Here is a 25,052-nt window from a genome sequence, read left to right as displayed (position 1 = left end):
CCTAGAAGGACAGAGGAATCATGAGTGAGTCACCACTTCCAAGCCAGGTTCTGAGATCTGATGGGCACGAAATCCTGCAGCAAGGGACAACCTCATTCTGGGGCTGCGGAACCAAGCAGAATGAAGTAACACACAGGGACTCAAGACAATCTGACACCCACCATAAGTTTGTAAACAGAGAGCAAACTCCTTGAAGGCCAGCCCTCTATGCCTTCCAGCAGCCCCCAATCACCTAAGTGGACGACAGCAGCTGGAACCCCCACATACTGACTATCCACCCCAGCCTGCCAGCAAGGCGCCTGACAACCCTCCGGGGAGGAACATGCAGGGAGGCAGGCTCAGCCGCAGCCTGTGTTTGGAACCAAGCAGATGATGAGCAGCGGGTGGGACCTGGATACACTGGGGAGAAGCCCCGTGGCTGCTCAGGGAGCTCACACCTCACACCGACTAGAAGCAGCCCAACTTGTCCAAACACCGCACTTGTCAGGAAGGTGACATGTGACATCTCTATTCGTCTTTACTTGGAAGCAAAGAATTTGTCTACTCTTGGGGCTAAAAAGCTGAAGCCCTCATCTATCACCACAGTACAAGTCATGCCTTAAGAATGTCTGATTTATTTTAATGCACATATATATATGGAATCTAGAAAAATGGCACTAACGGAACTATTTGCAGGGTGGGAAGAAAGACACAGATGTAGACAACAGACTTATGACACAGGGGGTAAGGAGAGGGTGGGATGAACTGGGAGAGTAGCGTTGACATACATACACTGTGCTTTGCCAAGTCACTCAGCCGTGTCTGACTCTGCAACTCCATGGACTGTAGCCCGCCAGGCTCCTCTGTCCATGGGACTCTCCAGGCAAGAATATTGGAGTGGGTTGCCATGCCGTCCTCCAGGGGATCTTCCTGACCCAAGGATCAAACCCAGGTCTCTTATGTCTCCTGCACTGGCAGGCGGGTTCTTTACCACCTGTGCCACTTAGGAAGCCCATATATACACTAACGTGTAATATAGACAGCTAGTGAGAAGCTACTGTATGACACAGGGAGCTCAGATCGGTGCTCTCTGATGACCTAAAGGGGTGGAACGGGGGAAGAGAGGGAGGCTCCAGAGGGAGGGGATATATGTATACATATGGCTGATTCACAATGTTTTACAGCAGAAATTAAAACATTATAAAGCAATTACAATAAAAGAACAATGGCTGAGAACTACCTTGCTGAAGTCTCTTGAAGACAGTTCCTTGCTCATAAGTAATCCTGCATCCTGACCTTGGAGAAGGCTAAGGAAAGCTCTCTACTTGTAGACGCCGGGCCCGTAGATCTGTGCTGCAAACTCGTTTTCTCTTGTTATTTGGCAAGAAGAAGGCTGCCCGCCTGCCTTCCTGGAGAGCCTCTGGAGTCTGAGCCCTGCAGGCCACCACCGCCCTCTAGGGATCAGTGCCAGTGTCCTGGGTGAAAGCAACTCGGGCACCTCCCAGTTCCTCCCAGTCTCCCTGTCTCCAGGGCAATGCAGCACCTGCCTCCACCCTGCCCAGCCTCCTTCACCTGTGTCCCCTTTGGCACGTGCTAATCACAGCTTGCAGCTTCTAAAGGTACCAAGAAAAAGAAGGAAAAAGGAAAGGTGGGATCCATGGTAAAGGTTAACGTATGAAAGGTAACCCAACGAGGCCCAGACTGCTTCCCCTTAAAGGTGCTGCTTGAGGCCCAAAGCTCATCTGCTTGGACCAGTATACGGTCCTGGGACTCCGATGAAGCCGCTGGCCTCCCTAGGCATCAGTCTCTTCTGATAAAATGACACCTTTTGTATCTAGTGCTCAAAAGGCCCGGCCCAGCCCTGAAATCCCCGAGTCCATGGTTCTGAGGCAGAGACTAGCAAGCCGCCCACCCGATAAAGAATCAGATGACCTGCCTGGGGGCTCTTTTGTTCAACATATTTTTCAAATTATTAAAACTCTTTTGTTTTCCAAATGGGGTTATTTTCATATTTGAAATAGACAACAGCAATTTTGCTGCCAGGTGCCCATCTTTCAACTGAGGACAGTAACCAACACGACATCTGCATGCCGATGCAGACTTCTTTTATTAACAGAGGACAGAGATGGGTGCGCCGCTGGCCGAGACCAGCAGAGGCTCAGTCCAGAGCACTTGGTGACTCTGGCCCAAGCACCTCTGGGAGGGAACTGCTTTGCCCCTGATAACTGCCCCTCTCTAAGAAGGAAAGGATGGAGTTCGGACAGGCCAGCCACCATTTGGGAGCAGATGTAGGCCAGCCACATACTTCTAAACAACAGAGGGAGAAAACAGGGTGCCTTGGGGTCCTGGCAGGGACCACGGGGGTGAAAAGGCAGCTGGAAGCTCACTGGGGATGAAGGCCAAAGCACATGTCCAAAGTGGGAGCGCTGATGCTCCCCGGGCACACGCCCTGCCAGCCCCATCTGGGCTGAATAAACACAGGTCTCCACAGTGCCTGGGGGGCCCCTGGCTCACAGACATGGGGGGGGTGTGTGGAAGAGAGGGGGAGGCAGGATCCTCATCCACTGGGCAACATCTCCTAAGAGCCACGCACTCCCCAGGGTGGGTAGGATTCTAGGACCCTGGGTTCCCAGCTGACCTGAGGTTTACTTGGTTCTGTCAAATATCCCTGCACCGCCTCGAATCAAAACTTAAATCTCTGCTATCTTGACAGGATGCTAAGTATCTTATACTTTTCCAAGGAAAAGATGTAGTTGATGTATCACAGGAAACAAACACTCTGAAAGCCTTACTCTGGATGCAAAAAGTGCCATCAAAGGCTTTGGACAAGGGAGCTGCTGTCACAGCCAGCAACCGTGTCCAAACCAGAAGACCCTGCGTCGCCAGTAATGAGGGCCAATAACAGTCTGCCAGTGTGAGAGGCAGATCACCTGCTTCCTACAGGAAAGGAAAGTCGCTGAGTCGTGATCCACTCTTTGCGACCCCATGGACTGTAGCCTACCAGGCTTCTCAGTCCATGGGATTCTCCAGGCAAGAGTACTAGAGTGGGTTGCCATTTCCTTCTCCAGGGGATCTTCCCGACCCAGGGATCAAACCCGGGTCTCCCGCATTGTAGGCAGACGCTTTACCCACTGAGCTACCCGGGAAGCCCTGGCTTCCTATAGGCTTCTACAAAAAAATAGCGCTCAACAAACCCGACACAGGAGTGACACAGCACAGACGCCACATCACTGAGGGCCTCAGTGGAGCCTAGGGGACCACCTGAAAGGCTTACAAGAGGGATCTGCTTTGGACTGCAGGGATGGGTGAAGACAACAGGGGCTATGGGCTATGCGCTCTGTCACCCTCCAATCCCCAGGGCAAGAAAGTGGAGGAAAAGACAAAGCAAGACCTGCCACACAGGAGTAAGCAGTGGGGCCAGGGCCAGACCCACGCCCGCACTCCTCGCCTTGGCCATCCTCTGGGCTTCTCCAGGAGTCCCTTCCTGCCCCAGGAAGCTGTGACTACAGGGCCACATAGGGACAGCCAACTGACACAAAGCCAGGGTTAGCCACACAAGGTGTCCCTGCATTACCAGATTTCACTCTCCCTTAGTTTTAAAAGCCTCTAAGAACAGGTAACGGAGAAGGCAATGGCACCCCACTCCAGTACTCTTGCCTAGAAAATCCCATGGACGGAGCCTGGTGGGCTGCAGTCCATGGGGTCGCAAAGAGTCGGGCATGACTGAACGACTACACTTTCACTTTTCACTTTCATGCATTGGAGAAGGAAATGGCAACCCACTGCAGTGTTCTTGCCTGGAAAATCCCAGGGCCAGGGGAGCCTGGTGGGCTGCTGTCTATGGGGTCGCACAGAGTCAGACACGACTGAAGCGACTTAGCAGCTTAGCAGCAAGAACAGGTAACAGAACCCCAAATGCTCCAGCTATGTGGCCTTGAGCAGGCACCTTGCCCTCTCTGTGCTTCATGCTCCTTACCCAGAAAATGGGCTGATAGCTACAGCAAACTCTCTGCAAGGTGGCTGTGGGGTTAAAGCAGCAAAGGCCAGTCAGACACCCAGAACAGGGCCCAGCAGAGAGCAAATGCATTATTAACATTTACAGCAACATATGTGTTTTCTGGGAAACCATGAGATGAGGTAAAGGGAAAATGAGAACAGAAGAAGAAGTGCCTTAATAAGAACCACTCGGAGGACTTCCCTCGCGGTCCAGTGACTAAGACTCTGAGTTCCCAATGCAGGAGGCCTGGGTTCAATCCCTGCTCAGGGAACTAGACTCCACATGCTGCAACTAAGACCCAGCACGGCCAAATAAAAAAATAATTTTTTAAAAAGAACCACTTGGTAGGGAGTGCACACATGTCAGCAGAGGAGGGGAGGCCACGGATGCTTCCCTGTGAAGATGCAACAGCACCTGTTTCTGTCACAAGCACACACACACACACTGCAGGCCTGGCGCACACACACACACACACACACACTGCGGGCCTGGCACACACACACACTGCAGGCCTGGCACACACACACACACAGACACACACACACTGCAGGCCTGGCACACACACACACACACACACACAGAACGGGCCTGGCACACACACACACACACAGCAGGCCTGGTACACACGCATGCGTGCACACACACACACACACACTGCGGGCTTGGCACACATACACACACACACACACACAGCGGGCCTGGCACACACACACACACACAGAGGGCCTGGTATGCATACACGCATGCACACACACACACATACACACTGCAGGCCTGGCACACACACACAGCGGGCCTGGCACACACATACACACACACAGCGGGCCTGGCACACACATACACACACACAGCGGGCCTGGCACACACACACACACACAACAGGCCTGGTATGCACACACGCATGCACACACACACACACACTGCGGGCTTGGCACACACACACACACTGCGGGCCTGGCACACACACACACACACACACACACACACAGCGGGCCTGGCACACACACACACACACAGCAGGCCTGGCACACACACACACACACACACACTCTCTCACACACACACACTCTCTCTCTCTCTCTCACACACACACACACACACACACGTGCGCGCGCTCTCTCTCTCTCTCTCTCTCTCTCTCGCTTTCTCTCTCTCTCTCTTTCTGCGGGCCTGGCACAGGGGAGAATCAAGCCTATGTTGGGGCGATGATGCTCCCATGTCCCCTTGCCATACAGTACAGCAGGCAGCAAACCACTGGGATCTGCAGGATGAGGGAAGGAATAAACCCAGCAGTCATTTCAAAGCAACAGAGGGCTGACCTGGCCATTTTAAAGGGCAGGAGGATACTGTTTTACATTCCAGTAATGAATATCTAGTTAGCTTTATTTTCAGGCTAATATAACTAAATGGGGTATATTTATTTATAATTTAAGTGGCTTAAATGGACTCATCATCTAAAAGAATAACAGCTGAAGAGTAGCAACTCTCTACACCGTCACAAGTTTGTACCATATGGAATCAATAAAATAGGGGGTGGCTGGCTATTAGGAAGAAATTGTCCATCAAACAGCCAGGCAGTGAAGCACCAATTCAGACAACCCAGTGACGGTGAAGGGCAGTCTGTCCCCACAGACCATAAAAGGTGGGTTCTGCTCACTGGCTAGCTGGGACACCAGGCTGCACCTGCCCAGGTACAGGCTTCGGTAACACATGTTCTCACCCACGGGACCCCCCAGATCACCCTGTGGAAGTATCTAATGAGATTCCCCCCACCCCTCGCAAAGTGAGGAACCCAAAGCGGAGGCCTCCCTCCCAGGCTCACCGCCCCCAACTCTAGCGGTGAAGGGTGGCCCTGGGATCCCTGGCCTGCGCCCCTGTCTCCCACTTCCCCTCGCCCCCTCCACCTTGTGGGTAAAGAGCAGAGAAAGACCTTTCGCAGCTGCCATACCAGGAACGTGGCAGGGCCCGAGGACACTTCATGGCCCCTAGCTTCCCAGAGTCGCCAGACCTGTGTGCTGCTCCCAGCCATGCTGACCAGCCCTGACACTGGCGCTGTGAAAAGGTCCCGTAAAAAGGAACAAAAGGAGCGTTGCATAACCAGAGCCAGATTCACAAGGAAGCACAGGGCTTGGTGGCAGTGCATAAATGTCATCACCCCGCTGGGGACCGGGGCGGGGTTCCCTTAGGGAGACCAACTGAAACAGCTCTGCACGCTCTGTTTGTTTCTCCAGGAAAACAGAGTTAAAAATACATTTTAAAACTTTCTGAGGGACTTGCGTGGTGGTCCAGTGGTTAAGACGCCATGCTTCCACTGCAGGGGGCACATGTTTGGTCACTGGTTGGGGAACTAAGATGCTGCAAGCCACATGGCGTAACCACAAAAATAAAAAAATAAATTAAAACCTTTTAAAAGGCAACAACTAGCCACATCCAGTTCAAACACAAAGGCCTTCATGTGTTCACTCATTCATTCACCTACTCACCACCTGGCTGGTAGGGTGCCGGGGTGAAGTGTACCTGCTTTGGAACCTTAATGCCTGGGTGAGACCCCTGCTGCCTGACCTTTGGAAATTACTTCTCTGTGACTCCGTTTTCTCATCTGGAAAGGGGGGGGGGGGTGGTATTGGGAGGATTAAATAAGGAAACATGCAGAGATAAGAGTGGCATCTAGCAGATAATAAAAGCTAAATAAATCTCAGCTTCGCGTTCAATCCTTGTGTTTGGGTGTCACGGAGGGATTGGCCCATGTAAGTGAAACTTCCCCAAAAGCCCACACTAAATGCAGTAACCTCCCAAGACCACAGCTCCATTCAAAGAAATAAGATTTGGGCAAAGAAACTTTCCCAACATCAGACAGCCAGCAAGGCATTGTTCCCTTCCAGAACGAGAAGACCAGAAACAGATTCATTATCAGGATTGCCCACCTTGAGAATTTTTTTTTTTTTTGAGAATTTTCTTAACACTCCTATAAGTGAGCAACAATTACCATGAATTACTAGAAAAATACACACCCCTCTGAAGTTAGGAAACTAAAAGTGTGTGAAAGTCGCTCAGTCATGTCTGATTCTTTGCGACCCCACGGACTATACGGTTCACGGAGTTCTCCAGGCCAGAATATTGAAGTGGGCAAGCCTTTCCTTTCTCCAGGGGATCTTCCCAACCCAGGGATTGAACCAGGGTCTCCTGCATTGCAGGCAGATGCTTTACCAACTGAGCCCCCAAGCTCAACTATGAGAAGCAAGGTTTTGTTCATGCTAAGATTTGTTGTTGTTCGGCCACTAAGTCATGTTCTGAAACTATGTCTATGCTTATTTGTCACCAAATACTCAGATTTCTGAATTGCGTACGCTGGTCTGAACCATGTGGAACTTGGAGGCCGATGAAGGGAGGGAGGGAGGCCCAGGACAGGCAGCAGAAACGGTGCTTTCACAATCAAGCCTGATGTCCCAGAGGGGCTGGTGGGCAGAGGTCTGCAGGGCAGGCAGTGGCCACCCCCAGGAAGCAAAGCGTGGGAGCCAGGGTCAGGACTCAACGCTCCATGTAACTTTCACAGTCCCATTAAAGCAGAGTGAGGACAGGAGCAAACAGAGGAGAGGCGCCAGGGACAGACTCAGTGCCAAGCGCAAGCGGAGGCCCTGCAGATGCCTCTGGGGAGGAATTCACTGCACTGGGGAGCACAGACAGCTTCTCCTTCCAGAAGCAGTTCCCTCCTCCCATCTTGCTCCCTCCAGGCCCCTGGCCTGAGGTTCAGCAGGAGAGGGGAGGCTGGGAACACAGGAGCCAGGCGGGCCGGTCCCACAGGGGAGCCGAGGGCTCGGTGGCAGCACATACACGGGCTCCAGCTGAGGGCCTCCTGCCAGGACCCTGCAGGAACCAGAGACGGGTCAGGAAGCACCGCACAGGGCAGGGGTTGCGTCATGCTGGCACCAACAAGTCCCCTATCCGTGGGGATCAGAAAGGGCAGAGCCAGAGCTGCCCCACCTCCCCCACCCCTGTCCTCCTAAATTCCCCCAGGAAACCTACTGGGATTCTTGGGAAGGCAGGTGTCCCAGAACCTAACGGGTGTCTGCCCACCCACCCACCTGCCTGCCTTCCGTCCTTTTGAATTAGCACAAAACCAAGAAACAAACACAAAATCAAAGTCAGAGAGCATGGTGGGACCAGAAAGAAGTAGGCACCTGATACCTCCATCAGCTCCTGAAATGTCAAGTTCCTTAGGTGCCAAGTTTCCAGGAGGCCAAAAGGATAAGGGAGGTAGTGGCTGGACACACGTCAGGCTGTGGGGACACTGCGGCTTTACAGGTGACCCAGCCTGTCTGAGGCTGCATTCAACTCACTCCCTTGACACCCAAAGTCACAAGAGGAAGGACCACGAGCCGCCCAGAACCGGAGCCCCATCCCCTATTCCCCACTGTCAGAACCTCCCTTCCAGCTGTCTACACTAGAGGCTGTCCAGTAGATTTCATTTTATGAAATAGTCTGGTACGTCCCTTAAATTAAGAGGAAGATTCACAATGGGACCATTTTATAATTACATCTAAACAGGCAGTCTTTTTTTTTTTTAATCAATTATTTCATAACAAGAACCTTTCATTTCTTCTCACAGAATAGCACAGGGAAGGGTATGGGCGGCCCTCACAGTCCTGTCCCTGGTGGGATGGCCTCCAGAAGAAATCAGCTGGGGTCTCCTTCCAGACCAGACACAATGGAGACCCCGAGCTGGGGAGCTGGAGTGTCCGTCTTAGGTCAGCTCAGTCCTCACAGGACAGTAGGGGGTTCCTGAGAGGGACCACGGGGGTGAGGGGTAATCGAGCCATTGTCAGCAGAATATTGAACTCTTCTAAGCTCCAAAATCACTGCAGATGGTGACTGCAGCCATGAAATTAAAAGACACTTACCCTCTGTAAGAAAAGCTATGACCAACCTAGACAGCTTATTAAAAAGCAGAGACGTTACTTTGCCAACAAAGGTCCATCTAGTCAAAGCTATGGTTTTTCCAGTAGTCATGTATGGAGTGAGAGTTGGACTATAAAGAAAGCTGAGCACCAAAGAATTGATGCTCTTGAACTGTGGTGTTGGAGAAGACTCTTGAGTGTCCCTTGGACTGCAAAGAGATCCAACCAGTCCATCCTACAGGAAATCAGCCCTGAATATTCATTGGAAGGACTGATGCTGAAACTGAAACTCTAATACTTTGGCCACCTGATGCGAAGAACTGACTCATTTGAAAAGACCCTGATTCTGGGAAAGACTGAAGGTGGGAGGAGAAGGGGATGACAGAGGATGAGATGGTTGGATGGCATCACCAACTCAATGGACATGAGTTTGGGTCAACTCCAGGAGTCGGTGATGGACAGGGAGGCCTGGTGTGCAGCAGTCCATGGGATCACAAAGAGTCACACACGACTGAGAAACTGAACTGAACTGAAGCACCAGCTCTCACCTCTGTGCAGTGGGTCAAGGGTGACAGCCTCTAGACTTCCCGAGGATTGCAGAAGTCAAGAGGCACCTGTCCCCATGGCTCCTGGCGATATCAGCTCAAAGCCAGACTCTTCACCATTTGAGGGCCCTGATGGAGAGAAGGTCCAAGCCCAACTCCTGTATATCACAAGAGAGGAACACAAGGGGGGGGGCAGTGAGTTCTGGTGGGGAAGTAGACGGGGTCAGGTGTGGTGCCCCAAGGACAAGCTGTTTACTCCTTACTCCATGGAGATGGAGAACACCCCGAGCCTGGGGAATCAGGTCTCAAAGACACCATCAAATTCCCAACAGGAGCGTTCTCAGCCGCAGCCAGGGATGTGAACAATGCAGAAAGGAGCAGCCCAGGAGTGACCAGCAGCCTCGGAAGAGACCGGACGTGTCTCTAGAAGGTGAGGACCTGTGTCATTAGCCCTGGGGTAGGGTCACTCCGCCTGGGCAGGGGAGAGCTCTCTGCAGAGACAGGGTTTCAGCAGCAGAGATGTGGGTTTATTCTGGGGTGCCCAGCGGGGCAGCGTCCTGTAGGGCAGGCTCATTGCCCCAGTGCCCAGACCACTCAGCCTCTCCTCCTGCCCACTTCTCAGGTTTGTACATGAACTGTTCACCACAGGTTCACGGGGAGGCAGTTGCAAATGAGTTAGGGTCTCTTCTTTCTGATGGGTAAGTCAGGGGAAAAGGTCTGAGGACCCCTAATCAATAACTGATCGGCTATAGTTCATTCAAGGTTTCATGTTCTTAAAAAGTCACCATAACCCTGGCCAGGCTTCTGGTGCCTCGAAGTACCAGTTAGCACTTCAGGAGTATAGCTGGGTGCCATTGTAAACAGAAATCGCGAACAAAAAGCAAGAAAATTCCCAAAATGTGGCACTAAATATAAATACACCTTGAGAAGGACCCTTGTTTACTCTTCGTCTGAGGGCTGAAACAAGAGGAACCATGTACAACACAGCTGGTGAGTGCCCGCATGCAGCTCAAATTTTCTGCCCTTCTGCACATGTCCCTGGATGGCCACAAAATCACAGTAAGTGTTGATTTGGGGATTACAAATAAGTTTTCATAAATAGGCAAGTTTGCAAATATATGATCCACAAATAATGAAGAGTGACTGTGACTGAACCTGTTATTTGCAGATGATTCAGTCTTTGATTCACCTAAGAAATACCTGGAAAACTTCCCAATTCTAATGTCCCCACATAATAAATTTGTCCCAATAATATCATGAAAAGAATCCTAATCACAGTCTAACCCAGTCACGTTTGTAACTCTACGGGACGTCACTTCTTTATCCTGAGGATGCTTTATGCTCCTTAGGAAGCTAAGCCCCGGAGTCCTCTTGCCTCCTTGGATGGCAGGCTGAGCGGTGAATGCCACCACGCTTCCTTCTAAAGACACATCACTACCTCTGCCGGAGCTCTGTTCTCACCTGAGGATTTAGGATGCCACACGCTGAGCTGCTTGGAGCATTTTTTAGACAGAGACTCTGAAGAAGCTGGCTCTGTGTTCTAGAACACAGACAAAAGGACCACGATGTTGTCTACACAATGCTGGGGGAGGAGAAGGGCTTCAGGAGGTGAATGTTCCCAGGAGGAAGGGATCTCAGTAAGGCAGCCCAGCACCCTTGCCCACCCCTCAGGCTGCAGAGTCCTCAGTCATCCCCACGTTCAGCTCCCACAACCTGCCAGCCTTGCTCAGAGTGGGCCCTCCCCTGGAACACATCTCCTTCTAGACCAGGTGCCCAAATTTCAGCTGGCAGCACAACCACCCAGAAGGCTTAGGAAAAGACATCTGGGGACAGGGGTGGGGTCAGAGAGTGTGTGCTTCTGAGTTCCCAGATTTATGCTGCTGCTGCTGCTGCTGCTGCTGCTGCTGCTGGGCTGAGATCACACTTTGAGAACCACTGACTAAACTACCTGTGCATTGCTTGGTTTGTACCAAAACCTTGTTACCACATACTAAGATGACTTTATTAAAGCATCTCTCACTGTCACTTTCACTCACTGTGAAACCCCAATCTCCCAATCACTTTTGGAATGAGCAATGCTGTCAGCTTTTACTTGAATATTCCCAAGGACAGGGAGCTGATTTCCTCATAAACCCCCAAGTCCATTTTAACTCTTAATTTTCCAAAGTCATTTGTTACATTGAGTTTAACTCATTCGACATCAACCCTTTTGGAAAGGAAGCTGTATAGATTTCTCAAACAGTAAGAATGCCCTTGGCTAGTTTGACGCTCACTTTTATGTAGAATGTTTTTAAAAAGCTTTATGAAGCAAACATTGCCATTTTTGAAAACAATATATCAATTACATCTGTGTCCTGTGCTGATGAACACCGCAGGACTTCAATGAGGCATTTCATCAAGCAGACACAGTGTCCTTCCAGAGGCCAGCCGGTCACGAGGCCACACTGCCCACTGTGGGCAAGCCTTGAGCCCTCACATATGGGAAATGACTGCAGGGTGGGGAGCTGGCAGTGCATCTCAGACATGGTGGGTGACGCGTACGATGAACAACAGTTACTGGCCACTGGGCCTCAGTCGCCTGCTCACCTTGAGCTCTGTGCCTACACTACCCGCATCCTGCATAATAACCCTGGGAGCGGGAGACAAGGGTGCGGAGCTTCAGGTGCCCCAGCTTCCAATACCCCCAGATGGACTGCGTCCACACACCCACCCTGACAGCCCCTCAATGAACCACTGTAAAGCCAACCCCAGACATTACACCACTTCATCTAATAAGTATTTCGGTATCTTTAGAATAGAGACTTAAAAAACAACAACAACAACAAAATACCAGTATCATTAGCAATCATTCCTTAACATCAACCAAATACATCATCATATTTGCACACAAACATGTAATCAATGTTCCAACGTCCCTGTCTTACAAGTGTTGTTTTGGTTTTGTTCTTTCACAGTCTGACACTTTGACTGGATCCACATCAAGTCTTACCATGTTTATTTAACCTGTCTCTTCAGTTCCTCTACAACACAAGTTCCTCCTCCTCCACCTCCTCCTCTTCCTGCAGCATAGTTGAAAACCACTGGGGTTCTCTTTACCCAGTAGAATTTCCCCCTTCTGGATTTTGCTGACCTCTCTGGAATTATTTTTCAGATCGCTCTGGCCCTGTATTTCCTGTACGTTGTGGGTGAGTCTGGCTTAATTTGATTCTGGTTTGATTTCTGGTAGGGGCAAATATGTAATCAATGTTCCAACATCCTTCACGTGAGGCCCACATGACCCCACCAGCTTCCCTTTGTGACCGAGGCAGTTACAGAAGGTCACGTCCTGAAGCCAGCTGCTTCACCCTTATTAGCGGTCTGAAACATGACTATTCTATCACTTTCTCAACATTTGTCAGCCGGAATTCCTCACCAAATAAGACTTTCTCCCTTCATCTATATTTAACTCTGAGGTATAGATCAAACGTGAAAAGAAGGTTGAACGCTTGATTGCTTTTCTTTACCAAATTTCACGAGCTGGTTCCTTAGCACCCCAGCAAAAGTCTCAAAGTCACAAAGCTGAAAGCTGTGACAGCTCCAATCCAGGCAACACTCAGAGGTCCCAGTCCTGGGCTCCACACCTGCTCTCCAGAGCCAGTTCTGGAGACAGGCCCCTGGATCCCCACACTCCCTGGCTCCCAGGAGGGGGCCAGGTGGAGGGCCCGAGGCCATGTACAATTTGGGGGAGAATTGGACTCCCCAGCCTGGGATCCCAAACTGACAGCCAGCGTCACTCCACCCCTTGGCCACTGCTCCCCAGCAGAGACTTCTATATAGGGGAGTTCGCTGTTGTGCTTTTTTAAAGGAATACTCTCCTTACAGGTAAAAATACAGGCATGTAATTCAAGTGCTATGGTAATATGACGCTTCTCCTCCATCCCAATTCAAGGCATTGAAAAAATAAGCAGTCGGTTTTCCCTTTCAGTAGTCACTGCTATTTCTACCACCAATCACACAAAACCACTGTCTTCAGGCGTCCCTCCCACACTTAAAAACCTGTGACTGCTATGGACTCAGGGCCATAAAAGAAAATAAATACCACTCAACCTGAGTTTTCTTATCCACTGCAGGCTTCCAGCCTTTGGACCTGAGGACACCCCTGTCATTCCTTGGAAACATTTCCAAAGGCCCATCCCTGGGAGAGGAGCTGTCACTCTGGAAGCTGTTGGCCCTAGCGACCTGACCGCCATCATCCCAGAGCACAGGGCATGGGGACCCAGGACGAGGGTGGACAGGGACACCGAGCTGCATGTGCCACACCTGGGTGGACATGCAGAGGCCACTGACATCTCACAGGCAGACAGGAACGGACACAGGGAAGCAATTGCTGGTGTGACTGCAGGCGGCTGGTGCGGGTTTTAATCATTAGCTGGGCCCCATGCTGCCATGGGTTAATGTGTTTCCTGCAGCCTTCTCCTCACACCCGCAGGCAGGCCTGGCAACAGCAGGGAGCCACCAGCTCTCAAACCCCAGCTCCAAAAGGGGTGGCTTTCCCTTAATTTGTGGAGGATTGTCCCTCTTTCTCAAAGGTCCCTGAACTGAGACTCGAGGAAAGCCTCCTCGTGGCTGACCTGGAGTTCCCACTAAAGAACTGCAAACACCATCAGGGCCTCTTCACCAGGTCACCTTCCCAGAAATCCTGGCAATTCTACCCCCAAAGGTGAAAAAAAGCCAAAGCCTGGGTGTTATTTCAGGTGTGGAAGGGAATGGTGAAATCAAAGTTAGAGTAGACCAAAGTCTGGCCTGGGGTTAGAAAAGGTTGGAGGCAGGTGCCTCTTCCCTGGAGATCTACCGGAACCCACGCCCAGGTGCAGGGATAGCTCAGGGCAGCATTTAGGGGAGGTGCTGAGGGCAGCTGCAGGCAGAGGCCGGGCAAAGGTCAGGGGCCCCTTCCATAACGGGAACTGGCTGGCCCTGACCAGTCTGGCTTGGGTCCTGCCGATTCCCGAAAGGAATGGAAGAGGTCTTCCCATCCCAGTGTGGACTCACACTGACTTCATGCCAGTCCAACTCCCCAGCCTTCAAAAAGGACTCTGAAGTGAGAAAAAAAAATACAACAAACAAGCAACTGAGAAATGAAGTAACAAAGTCATCAACCCAGTCCAGGAGCCTGGCATGCTCTGAGCTGCCCTGGAGGGGCTAGTGGACATCTGGGTCCCCAGGGCACATGAATCTCAAAAACAGGGAGCTCCCAGACTGCATCTCAACTCAAGCACTTTCTCACTGCTCCCCTAAGCTGTAAATCCCTGGGCACTCCTGTCCATCCATACTTCTTGAGAATACGCAGAAGCAACCAGCGTGTACACCCCCTGGGATGCAGCAACTGGGGAAATAGGGCCTGGGGCTCCCCAGAGCAAACACAGACCTGCAGCAGCACCGCAGGGCTAGAGCACCCTGCCTTTCCAGTGGAGATAACTGCCACAAGCTCTGGCCTCACCCCTGTTCCCCATTTCTAGTTACGTGACCTTGGGCATGTCCCAGCCCCCTGAGTCTAGGTATACTCGCCATGCTTCTCTCATCCTAACTGGGCCTTTCAGTCTCCAAATACCCCTTCAAGGGTCTTCCACAGGGCTCCTCATATGACTCATTCCTGTATAGACAGGCTACCTGGTGCAGAGCAATCAGATGACTTAGTTTCAAGGTTGAACTCTGGGAATACAGCATCATGTATAGTTTATTTGAGTCTCACCTGGCTTTTTACCAAAAACATAGATATTAAGTTGGTTCCACTGACCAAGTGGAAGACTTGGCCTTTGATCTGACATGATTCTTGAGACTTTTCTCTATTTCTAAGATCAGAGGGATTAAAGAACAAGTAAGTTTGCAAGTGTATTTTGGCCTGAAACAAATTAATCTCATCATGGTGGTGGTTTAGTTGCTAAGTTGTGTGAGACTCTTGCAATCCCATGGACTGTACCCCACCAGGCTCTTCTGTCCACAGGGTTTCCCATGCAAGAACACTGGAGTGGTTTGCCATTTCCTTCTCCAGGGGATCTTCCCAACCCGGGTCTCCTGCACTGCAGGCAGATTCTCTACTCATTGAGCTACCAATTCTGGTCAAATATGTTCTAATGAGACAGACAGCCTCTGAAGGGGCAGCTGTGCATCCCCACATGTGTGTAGGCACATGTGTACACGTGTTCTTGACTTTCAGAAAATAGCATTTATCACTCAGCTAAGACCCTGCTGTGGTATGCAGACCCACGTCTGTGCTTCTGAAGTTCACTACACACTTGAAACAACCTACAAGCAGGAATAAGCAGCATCAAATCAAATACCTGCACTTATAGATAAGGACAAGAAATTCCTACAGAGAGCCTGCTATGGATGGGAGCCAGCAGGAGGGATAAGGTTCCATGAGCTTCAGTAGTACTTCTTCACAAATCAGTACCCACAGAAAGCCTGTAATCTGTCGTTGTCACCTAATTTTGCAGTAAAATAAAGGGAATATCATCAGAGTATCTTTTTTTCTCTTATCTCAAACTCCCAATTATCCTCACTGAAATAATTCAGTACTTTTGAGAGAACCTGTCTCAGGTCACTCGTGGGCACTGTGGCAATGACAGCACATGCTCATGGGCACGTGTCCTCAACAGTCCAGGAGCCCCCCTGTCAGCACCATTTCATGACCACTTCCTCTGACTTTGTGAGTTTAAGTCAACTTTATTAAACAAGGGGCTCCCCGGTGGCTCAGATGGTAAAGAATCAGCCTGCCAATGCAGGAGGTGTGGGAGACACGGGTTCGATCCCTGGGACAGGAAGATTCCCTGGAGGAGGAAACGACAACCCACTCCAGCATTCTTGCCTGGAGAATCCCACGGACAGAGGAGCCTGGCAGGCTAGAGGGCCGCACAGAGTTGGACACGACTGAGGGACTAAGCATGCACGCACATACACACAAATACAAAGGTGTAGCTGTCACAGGCAGGTTGGAAACTATAGCCTGAGACAGTGTAATGTGACTCCTAATGTCACCTTTGACAGAAACTACCCATTGTCTTCACTTTAATTAAACAAGGAGAAATAAAGCTGCCCGAGTTCAGTAAACAGCTGGCTCAAATTTCAGAAGCTATTCTTATACAACCTCTTCTCCAGTTGGAGAAACCACAGTGGCCAAGCAAAACAATGGGCTGTGTGCGTGCCAGCCGCCAGGTGAAGGCCTGCACCTGCGCCCTCCGCTGGGCCTGACACTGCCCTGACCGCCGCCCGCACGTGGCCCCGGGAGGCGGGGGCACGGCCTCTTTCAAGGACGGCAGCTGCTCTGAAGAGAATGAACTCAGACATCAAGCAGCGAGGGGCTTCCGCAGGACTGGCTTCTCCGGGGCCTCTCCAGCCGGGAGAGAGGCCCATGTGTGCTTCCCGTGGGTGCTGCTGTGTGGGTGGTTCACACACATGGACTCCCAGGGTCCCCGTGAAAGCTACACCTGCACCCAGGAATGAGTTTCCGTTGGTGCACTGATACGAATGCACCCCCTCGGGCAGCACTGGAAGGGCAAAGATAACATGGAAAAACAAACACCACTGCCTCGCACGTCAGTAAAAAGCTGTCAGGCCAAGTTCAGAGCTTCATGAGGCCTGTGTCATGAAAAGATCCTGTAATCAATCCGCCTGCCACCATCTGGAGGCTTTCACGCCACCTGCATCCTGACCACAGGCTCTTTTCCATGGGCTTCCTGAGTTCCTCTAAGTCTCTAAATGAGAGATGACAAGAATCAAGGTCTCAGAAGAGCCTGTCAAGGTGCCCTCACCCTCCTGCAGCAGAGGGAACACTCGATGAAACCGATCAAACTGGTTCTCCCCGGCTGACGGCAAGAAAACAAGGATCAAAAACAAAACACAAACAGCAAAGGCGGCGGGAACCTTTATCGCCCTCCTGACTTCACTGAACAACAAATAAGGATTTCCCCCACTCACTGTATACGTTCCTTATACCAGAGCCGGTGCTAAGAATCATCATACATTACTTCACCCCATCATCCTTACAATGACCTGCGAGGAAGGTGGTAGCATCCCCACTCTACAGAAGACGAAAGCAGATCCCAGAAGTAAGAGGGCTCAGTTCAAGGTCACGCAGCTCTCTACTGTCACAGCCTGGTGGGGGACCCTGAGCTGACTCCAGCCCACGCCTGGAATCACTGCTATACTCTGTGCTGGATGTGCCCGTGAGCGTGCACGTAGACCTACAGAAACGGCTAGAGCATACAAGTGACTCCGTTTTGAAGAGCCTGGCTACCTCTCCCATCACTAATGATCATGGACACCTAGAGAAACAGTAACGCATCCACTGTACAGCCCAGCAGAACACAGGCCACGGAGTCCACAACGTGAGCCAAACAGACAGAGAAGCAGTCGTTATCCTTTTCCATTTCTAAACGCCGTGCCCACGGCCACAGCCACAGCAGTGCCTAAGGATCTGTCTGATAAGATGCACTTCAAAGCTCGTATCTGATATTCCTCTAAAACAGTAATTCATCTCGATCTGGGACGAGGGGGGAGCATTTCTGGGCAGCTGTGGTTCAGCACCTGTCCCATACACACAGTCAACACCCTGCACAATTTCCCACATGGCACTTTCTCCACTGATTTGCCTTTTCCCCTCCTTGCTGATAAGGCACGTGCCGATAACGTGGTTTCCTTTTTACACTGGCTTCCAAGAAACGTGGAGCCTGTCTGCACGGCTTCATCAGCTAAGCTAACATTTATAAAAGGAGGTTTGCCTCCCAGATCTTTTTCTCAGCCCCACTGCCTGCCATTTTTAGCCAAACTTCACACCCACCTTTTAAACCATCACAATAAAGATCAACAACCAGAAGGAAAAAAAAGCTGGAAAAATGAGCATCAACGCAAATAGCCAAGGGTTCAAAGTGTGACAAACACATGAAGGATCCCTGATTCCCTTGTCCCAAACACCCCGGGCAGTCACAAAGGTGCCTTGTCCAGCAAAGACGCTCACACACCGTAACTTCATCAAGTGCAGGGGCCCCTGCAGCAGTCATGGGAGGCTGTCACATCCTGCTGGTATGGCCCATCACCGACCTCTCTCTAGTGAGGACAGTGAATTATGCCCAAATGTGTTCAAGGAAACATGCCCCAGGCTGCTGTGGCCCCAGGAATGGAGGCAGACCTGGTGGCTCAGAGTTAAAGAGAGCTGAGATGCAGCTATTCCTCCACTGCCCAGAAGGACTCCCTGCTCTCAGGTGACATCTGCATAGCAGGTGATCGCCAGGTGAAGGGTCCCAGGCACAAAAGTGATCAGAGGGCCGGGCACAGATGGGTGGGAAGAGGCATTCACACCCTAGAGCTGACCACCACCACAGCTTCAAGTGAATAAAGACACAGCTCCCTCTCCCAAACCTAAAAGGCTGATGAGTCCCCATGACCACTGATAACCCAAGAAGATGAAGCTGGAGGGGACCCTGTATAAGTTCAAGCAGCGCTGGGACGAGAGGTGGGATTGCCTGGCCATTGGGCACCTGAGATCCACATCGCCTCTGACCATTTTCCCACAGGTGCTAAATTACCACCAATTTCCTCTTGAGCTCCCCTGACAGAATATGAGTTTTTCCCTGTGCAGTTATCCTTGATTTTAAAATGCAGTATATCCTTGATTTTAAACTCTGACTGTTTATGCCAATGAACCTGTCTCACCTCTCACTGTCAGGTGCCAGCAAAAGAAGCCAAGATCAGAGGCGAAGGCCTATCAATGCCTGTGGCTTTGGAAAGCTACTTAACTTTTCTCAGGTTCTTTGTGTCTCGGGTGGGTGAGCCAAGGTGACCTTTGGGCAAACATGTCTAAGACAGAGCAGGTACTCAATCACTATAACAAAGGCAGAAATAGAACCAGGATCTCAGTGGCCTGGTGAGGACCCACACAGCCCTCTGGTTCCCAAGGTGACATGGGGACAGTTGCTGTAATCTGGAGGTCCACCCTTGCCAATCCAAAATGCCAAGTCATGGTGCTAGAGAAGGTTCTTGACTGATGCAGGGCCAGGAGACAAAAAGTTGCTTTTGTGCTTTCTGCCCTGAGAAGTGACACTGTGTATCCGAAAGCCCTTCACTAAATCTCCACCAAAGCTGGCGCATTTACACCACCCTGCCCAGCACAGGCAGATGGAGCGGCACAGGCCAGGCTGGGCTGCCTACCTCTCCACCTCAATTTATTTATTTCTCCAGCAGCCTGGGGGACATAGCACTTCCTGAGTTTTAGGAGAGAAAATCACATGCAGAACTCAGGGCTGAGCCCTTTGGAGGGTGTCTACTGTTGCTCCAAGGAAAAACCAGCTCTGGCTCTAGAAGCCACTGGGCTCTCAGCCAACAGAGGCCCCGGAAGCAGGAAGGTGGGCAAAACCCACAGCAGGACGTTGGAATCTGTATATGGCAAAACCGGGATTGAGGGCATGGTGCCACGTCCAGACTGGAAAGCGCAGAGAACACCTAATATCATCCTGGAGGAGGCGCCAGGGCACACCTGTTTCCTCTCCTCACGGGTGAGGCTGGGAAAGGCCCACACTCCCCCAGGGAGCCGCTTCCAATTTGCAATAAGAGAAGAGGGTTGTCAGCCTCCTGTTGTCCTGGAAGTGCACTGAGCCAGGTGTCCTACAAACCGCTACTAAGTTATTAACAAAAGGCTGACCTCCCCGGCCCCCACCCCTGCCTCACAACGAGGGGCGGGGCGGGGGAGGGGGGTTGGGGGGTGAGGGGGGGCAGTAAGGAAGTGGGAGGTGGCAAAGAAAACACCCAGAGGCACAATAACATTCAAAGAACATTTCCATTTGGAAAGCAGACAAGGATAAAGATTTGCCAAAGTGAAAGTGTTATCATTGTTTACTTCCAATCTGATAGAAAGATGGTCAGAGCTTCCTATTCCAAAGCCAACACATTGTGCGCTCTGCAGACACCTGGGACACAAGTGCTCTGCCCACGTCGTTATCACTAAGAAAATGCACAAGCAGCATCTCTGTGTTACAGCAGGGGAAGCTCCGGCTCAGGGAAATGAATTCCTGAAGTAACTGATCAGAAAGGTAGTTCTTACAAAGGAGTGCAAGCTTCACCCATCTTTAGGCAAGTGTGCAAACAGCTAGTGCAAGGTGGTCCAGGGTCCCCAGAGAGCTGTGTGAACAAAAGCCACAGCTCAAACAGAGGGAGAGGATCCTGGCAGAAGACTCCACAAAGAGGGCACAGCAGAAGAGTCTCAAGGAAATGCCAGTGACTTACCTGTTCCAGGTGGACTTGCGCACAGTGGGGACTCACCACCTAAAGGGAGAAGAAACATGATAAACGATGGTGCTCTCAAGAAGAAACCTGGCATCACAATCAGGTGAGGCTCCCCAGCCTGAAAGCACCTCTGACCACATTCACAGTCACAGTTTCAGGATCTCAGGACAAGAAAGACCTAGAGTTTACAGAGTCCAGATTTTTGTTCATTTTCATAAAGTCCTAATCCTTTTCAGAGAATGTCATTAAAACCATGGACCTCTCTCCTCAAGTGAAATGCCTCAAGTGCTCATAAATACAGGACCTTCATGTTTAATTTGGAAGGCCTAGGGGACTCCCAGGCCAGGAACTTCTGAGCTAGTGCAAAGCATTTCTCACCTGGGAGCACAGCGAGCAGGGCCAGGAGAGAGAGGGGAGGGAGGTCTGCCTGGGGGTCTTCCAGCTGCCCCAGCATCTCACAAACACACTCAGAGCCTGCATTCTCCCTCTTCCAGAACTATTTCCACAAGTGGAACTAAAATCAGAGTCTAAATGTGGACTACATGAGACAGTGGGAAAGGAGTCCCTCTGACTCCACCCAGGCCCCTGCAGATGTGAACACATTAAGAAAGACACACAGACCAATGTGATGAGGCCACAGTTGCAAAGAGGTCAGAAGAAACAGTTACTGGCGCCCAGGACGACAGACCCCGTGGGATAAATACCCCAGCTCTCAAGTCTGTCTTGTGGGGGGTGGCGTCTTCTGCTCCACAGCTTCCTGGCCATGGGACCTTGGGCTCCAACCACTCTGGGCTTTGGTTCCCTCATCAGAGAACTGGAGGCAGTAAGAGCTTGTGGTGCTCAGAACAGGAGCTGACACAGGGCAGCATCTCCTTTCAGGAACATAGAGCCCTCCCTGAACAGAAAGGGCTATCAGCAAGTGAGGAAATCGGGTTTGCTTCCTGCAGTTCTGAACGGCCAGGATTCTAGCACCTGCAAGCCAGACTCAGCTCCTCCTGACTTTCTTCCCCCCAGACCCCTTGTGGCTCAATCCTCAAAGAGTTTTCTAAAAATGTGTAATGGTAGCAGAAATTCCAGGGATCTGACTAATTGTCCTTGTGGGCTGGAGTGGGCAGCAGTGCACCCTTGGTTCTTGCCATGACAACTATTTATAGTTCTCTTGCTTATCTTACAAAGTTCCTCAAGGAACATGATACACAGTCATTCATTTGTCTGGGACACATCATTACTCCACCAGGGTTCTGACTCATGCTCTCGTCTGGGACAGGGGCCCTCTCTCCTGGCACCCCCTCTTCTTCCTCTCTACCTGGCAGCCCCCCTCTTCTTCCTCTCTACCTGGCAGCCCCCCTCTCCACAGTACAGAATCACTGAGCTGAGGCTTGCTTCACTCCACACTGAGAATTCCAGGGAAGCACGAACAATGTTTGGGAACACATGCACAGATGCTTACAGGACGGATGTGCTGGCGGTCGGACAAGGAGCTGCGTGGTCATGGAACACGGTGATTAATTTATCCTGTGTACAGTTCTCACTTGGTGCGGGCTCGTGCCCTGGTGCTTCACTAAATGCTTGGCACACTGGTGAGAACTGTGCAAGCAATCAGAGCTCCTACCTTTGACAAAGCACTACCCATATTTCATGCGGTGGAATACCAATTCAACTGATGAAATGAGCTGTCAAGCTATGAAAAGATATGCAAGAACCTTAAATACTTATTTACTAAATGAAAGAAGCCAGCCTGAAAAGGCTGCGTACCATATGATTCCAACTTTGTGACATTCTGGAAAAAGCAAACTATGGGGACAGTAAAAAGATCAGTGGATGCCAGGGACTAGGGGACACATGAGAAGGTGGAGCTTTAGGTTAGGAAAACGGTTCTTTGTGCTACTGTAGTGGTGAATATATATCATTATGTGGCATGCGTGCTAAGTTGCTTCAGTCATGTCTGACTCTTTGCAACCCCATGGACTGTAGCCTGCCAGGATCCTCTGTCCATGGGATTCTCCAGGCAGGCATACTGAAGTGGGTTGCCATGCCCTCCTCCAGGGGATCTTCCAAACCCAGGGATCAAACCCACATCTCTTATATCCTCTGCACTGGCAGGAAGGTTTTTTTATCACTAGCACCCCGTGAGAAGCCGCACATGTCATTATACATTTGTTCAAATCCCAGAATGTATAACACCATGTAAATTATAAACTGTGGTTAACAGTGATAGTGTTAGTCGCTCAGTCGTGTCTGACTCTTTGTGACCCCATGAACTGTAGCCTGCCAGGCTTCTCTGTCCATGGGATTATCAAAGCAAGAATACTGGAGTGGGTTGCCATTCCCTTCTCCAAGAAATCTTTCTGACCCAGGGATCGAATCCGGGTCTCCCACATTGCAGGCAGAGTCTTTACCATCTGAGCCACCAGGGAAGCCACTAGGGTTAATAATGTCTCAGTATTGTCTCATCAAATATAACAAGTGTACCACACTAATGCAAGGTATTAATCATAGGGGAAATTGGGGAGAAAAGTGGGCACAGGTTAACTCACTTGTTTAATTTTTCTGTAAGTCTAATACTGGCCTGAAAAATAAAGTACAGTAATTATCTGGAAGATGTGTTTGTTAAGAGAACAAAAGCAAAAGCCCTGTGTAATATCAGAAGTTCGAGTTTTAAAAACAGCAACCCAGGACCATCCAGAAGTCAAGCATGTCCTGCGTCTCCACATCCCCTGCAGCCACATGAAATGCAGTGACACCTACCACCTGGCCTGGCCCCAGGGTGTCTTCCAGAAAACGAAAGCGGGCTCCGTGCAGCGGGGCTCCCCAAATCCCACCTCCCGGGGCCATCACAGTAAGCCCCATTGAAGGCTGACATCACTTAGGGGCTATGCGTTCAACACCCCCATCTTATTTATACTAAGTACCTTCTCTTGTCAGGCACTCACTGTCCTTCACAGAAAACAACAGTTAAAAAAGACAAGTCCTCAGGGAGGAGACACCAACTAACACAAACTGCATAAACTGTATTCTTCATTAGAAAGTGAGCACGGGGCTCCCCATTTCAGGGGAGCAAGCACCTCAGTTCAGGGGAGTAAATGTCAAGCAACAGCACTGTATTCGAGAGAAAAGAGCCTCTGGTCCAGGGAATCAATTACCAGCCCTACTGTCTGTTTTAACACACACTGCTGTGAAATGCAGACTGCAACATGTCTGCAGAAGGACCTGGAGTTAGAATGAATTTGCAAACAAAAATGCACAAGAAGTACCAACTGAGAGAAAAGAAGATGGTCTGGGAGGAAGGCAACCTTTCCATACAGAGAAAGCTAATGTTTGCACCAAGAACTACAAACACCTACGGTAGTAAAGACCTTCATCAAGTGGACACACTGACACATGTCCCTTCAATGTGGCTCAAACCAAATTCCAGGATGGGAACCACATGGAAATCTCATACATTTCCTTAGAATAAGAAAGAGGGAGGCAGCTGACCACAGTCTGGCAGAACCGTGAAGCAATCAACAGGGAGGACACAGCATGTTCTCACATGGGCCACCCTGCTCCACATCAGGGACACGAGCAGCCTACAGCCTGACCAGAGAGAGAAACCAGGGCTTCTCTGAGGGGCCACATCCAGCACTGGAGCCCCCATGGCTGCAGGCTCTGCCTGCCTCCCCCTCAGGATGAAGACACCAGGGAACCGTGCCGAGTGCGGCCGTCCTGGGTTCAGGTCGGGTCAGTGACGGTGGGACAGGCTCACCTGCTTTCTCCCCTCATCTCCTCTGATCACAGGCCTCACCATGCCGTCAGGGTCTTCTGCTGTTTTCATTTGACAACAGGAAATGCCGTGGTGCCCGTTCATTTGCAGGTGGCCTTGGCCATCCTCAGCAGGAAGGAGCCGGTGCTGCCTTAGCATCTGGCCTCTGCAGGGCCAGTTCCAGCTCACAAAAGGAGCTGAAAACTGAGCAGGCCCACAGCTCCCGGAGTGCATGGCCTCCACGTTCAGAGAGACTGGGCGGCGCCCCCCTCACTGAGCCCCTTGCCTGCTGTGTGAGGTGGCCTGAACCAGCGGCAGCAGACGAAAACAGGGTTGCGTCACCTCCAGCAGGGCAACCTCACGGGGATGCCAGTGGCTCAATCACAGCAGGGCCAGGGCACCTGCAGGTCCTCCTCCCCAGGCCTCACCGGCCCACACAACCCCGGCAGCTGGTGAGCGTCCTGTCAGTGCCCAGAGCACTGAATCCCAAGGAGGCCGGGCCACACGGGCACAATCTTCTAGTTTGGTGGCCACGGGGGCCAAATTCCACATTCCTCTCCTAATAGAAACGTCTCCCCTTTCTCGCCAGGAGGAGCCTGGGAGTGCAGTTGACACATGATGTGGGAGGGACAGGGCAGGAG

General features: G+C 51.0%; 1 protein-coding gene across 5 annotated transcripts in view; it reads right to left on the bottom strand.

Moving 5' to 3' along the window:
* TNS3 (tensin 3) overlaps window positions 1–25,052 on the bottom strand; it is a 223,255-nt gene that overhangs the window by 125,952 nt on the left and 72,251 nt on the right. For 3 of the 5 annotated variants that reach the window (XM_069586826.1, XM_069586828.1, XM_069586827.1), the window contains one exon: window positions 20,670–20,708. Coding sequence is in view for 2 of the 5 variants with exons in the window: in XM_069586824.1 (XP_069442925.1) it covers window positions 20,670–20,708; window positions 24,415–24,645 (270 nt within the window). In the remaining 3 variants the exon portion in view is untranslated. Of the gene's footprint in view, window positions 1–5,924; window positions 6,092–20,669; window positions 20,709–24,414; window positions 24,996–25,052 lie in introns of those variants that run through there. The other 2 variants (XM_069586824.1, XM_069586825.1) reach the window with 2 other exon arrangements.

Source organism: Ovis canadensis, chromosome 4 (assembly GCF_042477335.2).
Source record: "Ovis canadensis isolate MfBH-ARS-UI-01 breed Bighorn chromosome 4, ARS-UI_OviCan_v2, whole genome shotgun sequence".
Taxonomy (NCBI): domain Eukaryota; kingdom Metazoa; phylum Chordata; class Mammalia; order Artiodactyla; family Bovidae; genus Ovis; species Ovis canadensis.
The sequence above is the reverse complement of the archived record's forward strand: the minus strand, read 5'-3'. Positions and strand labels throughout refer to the sequence as shown.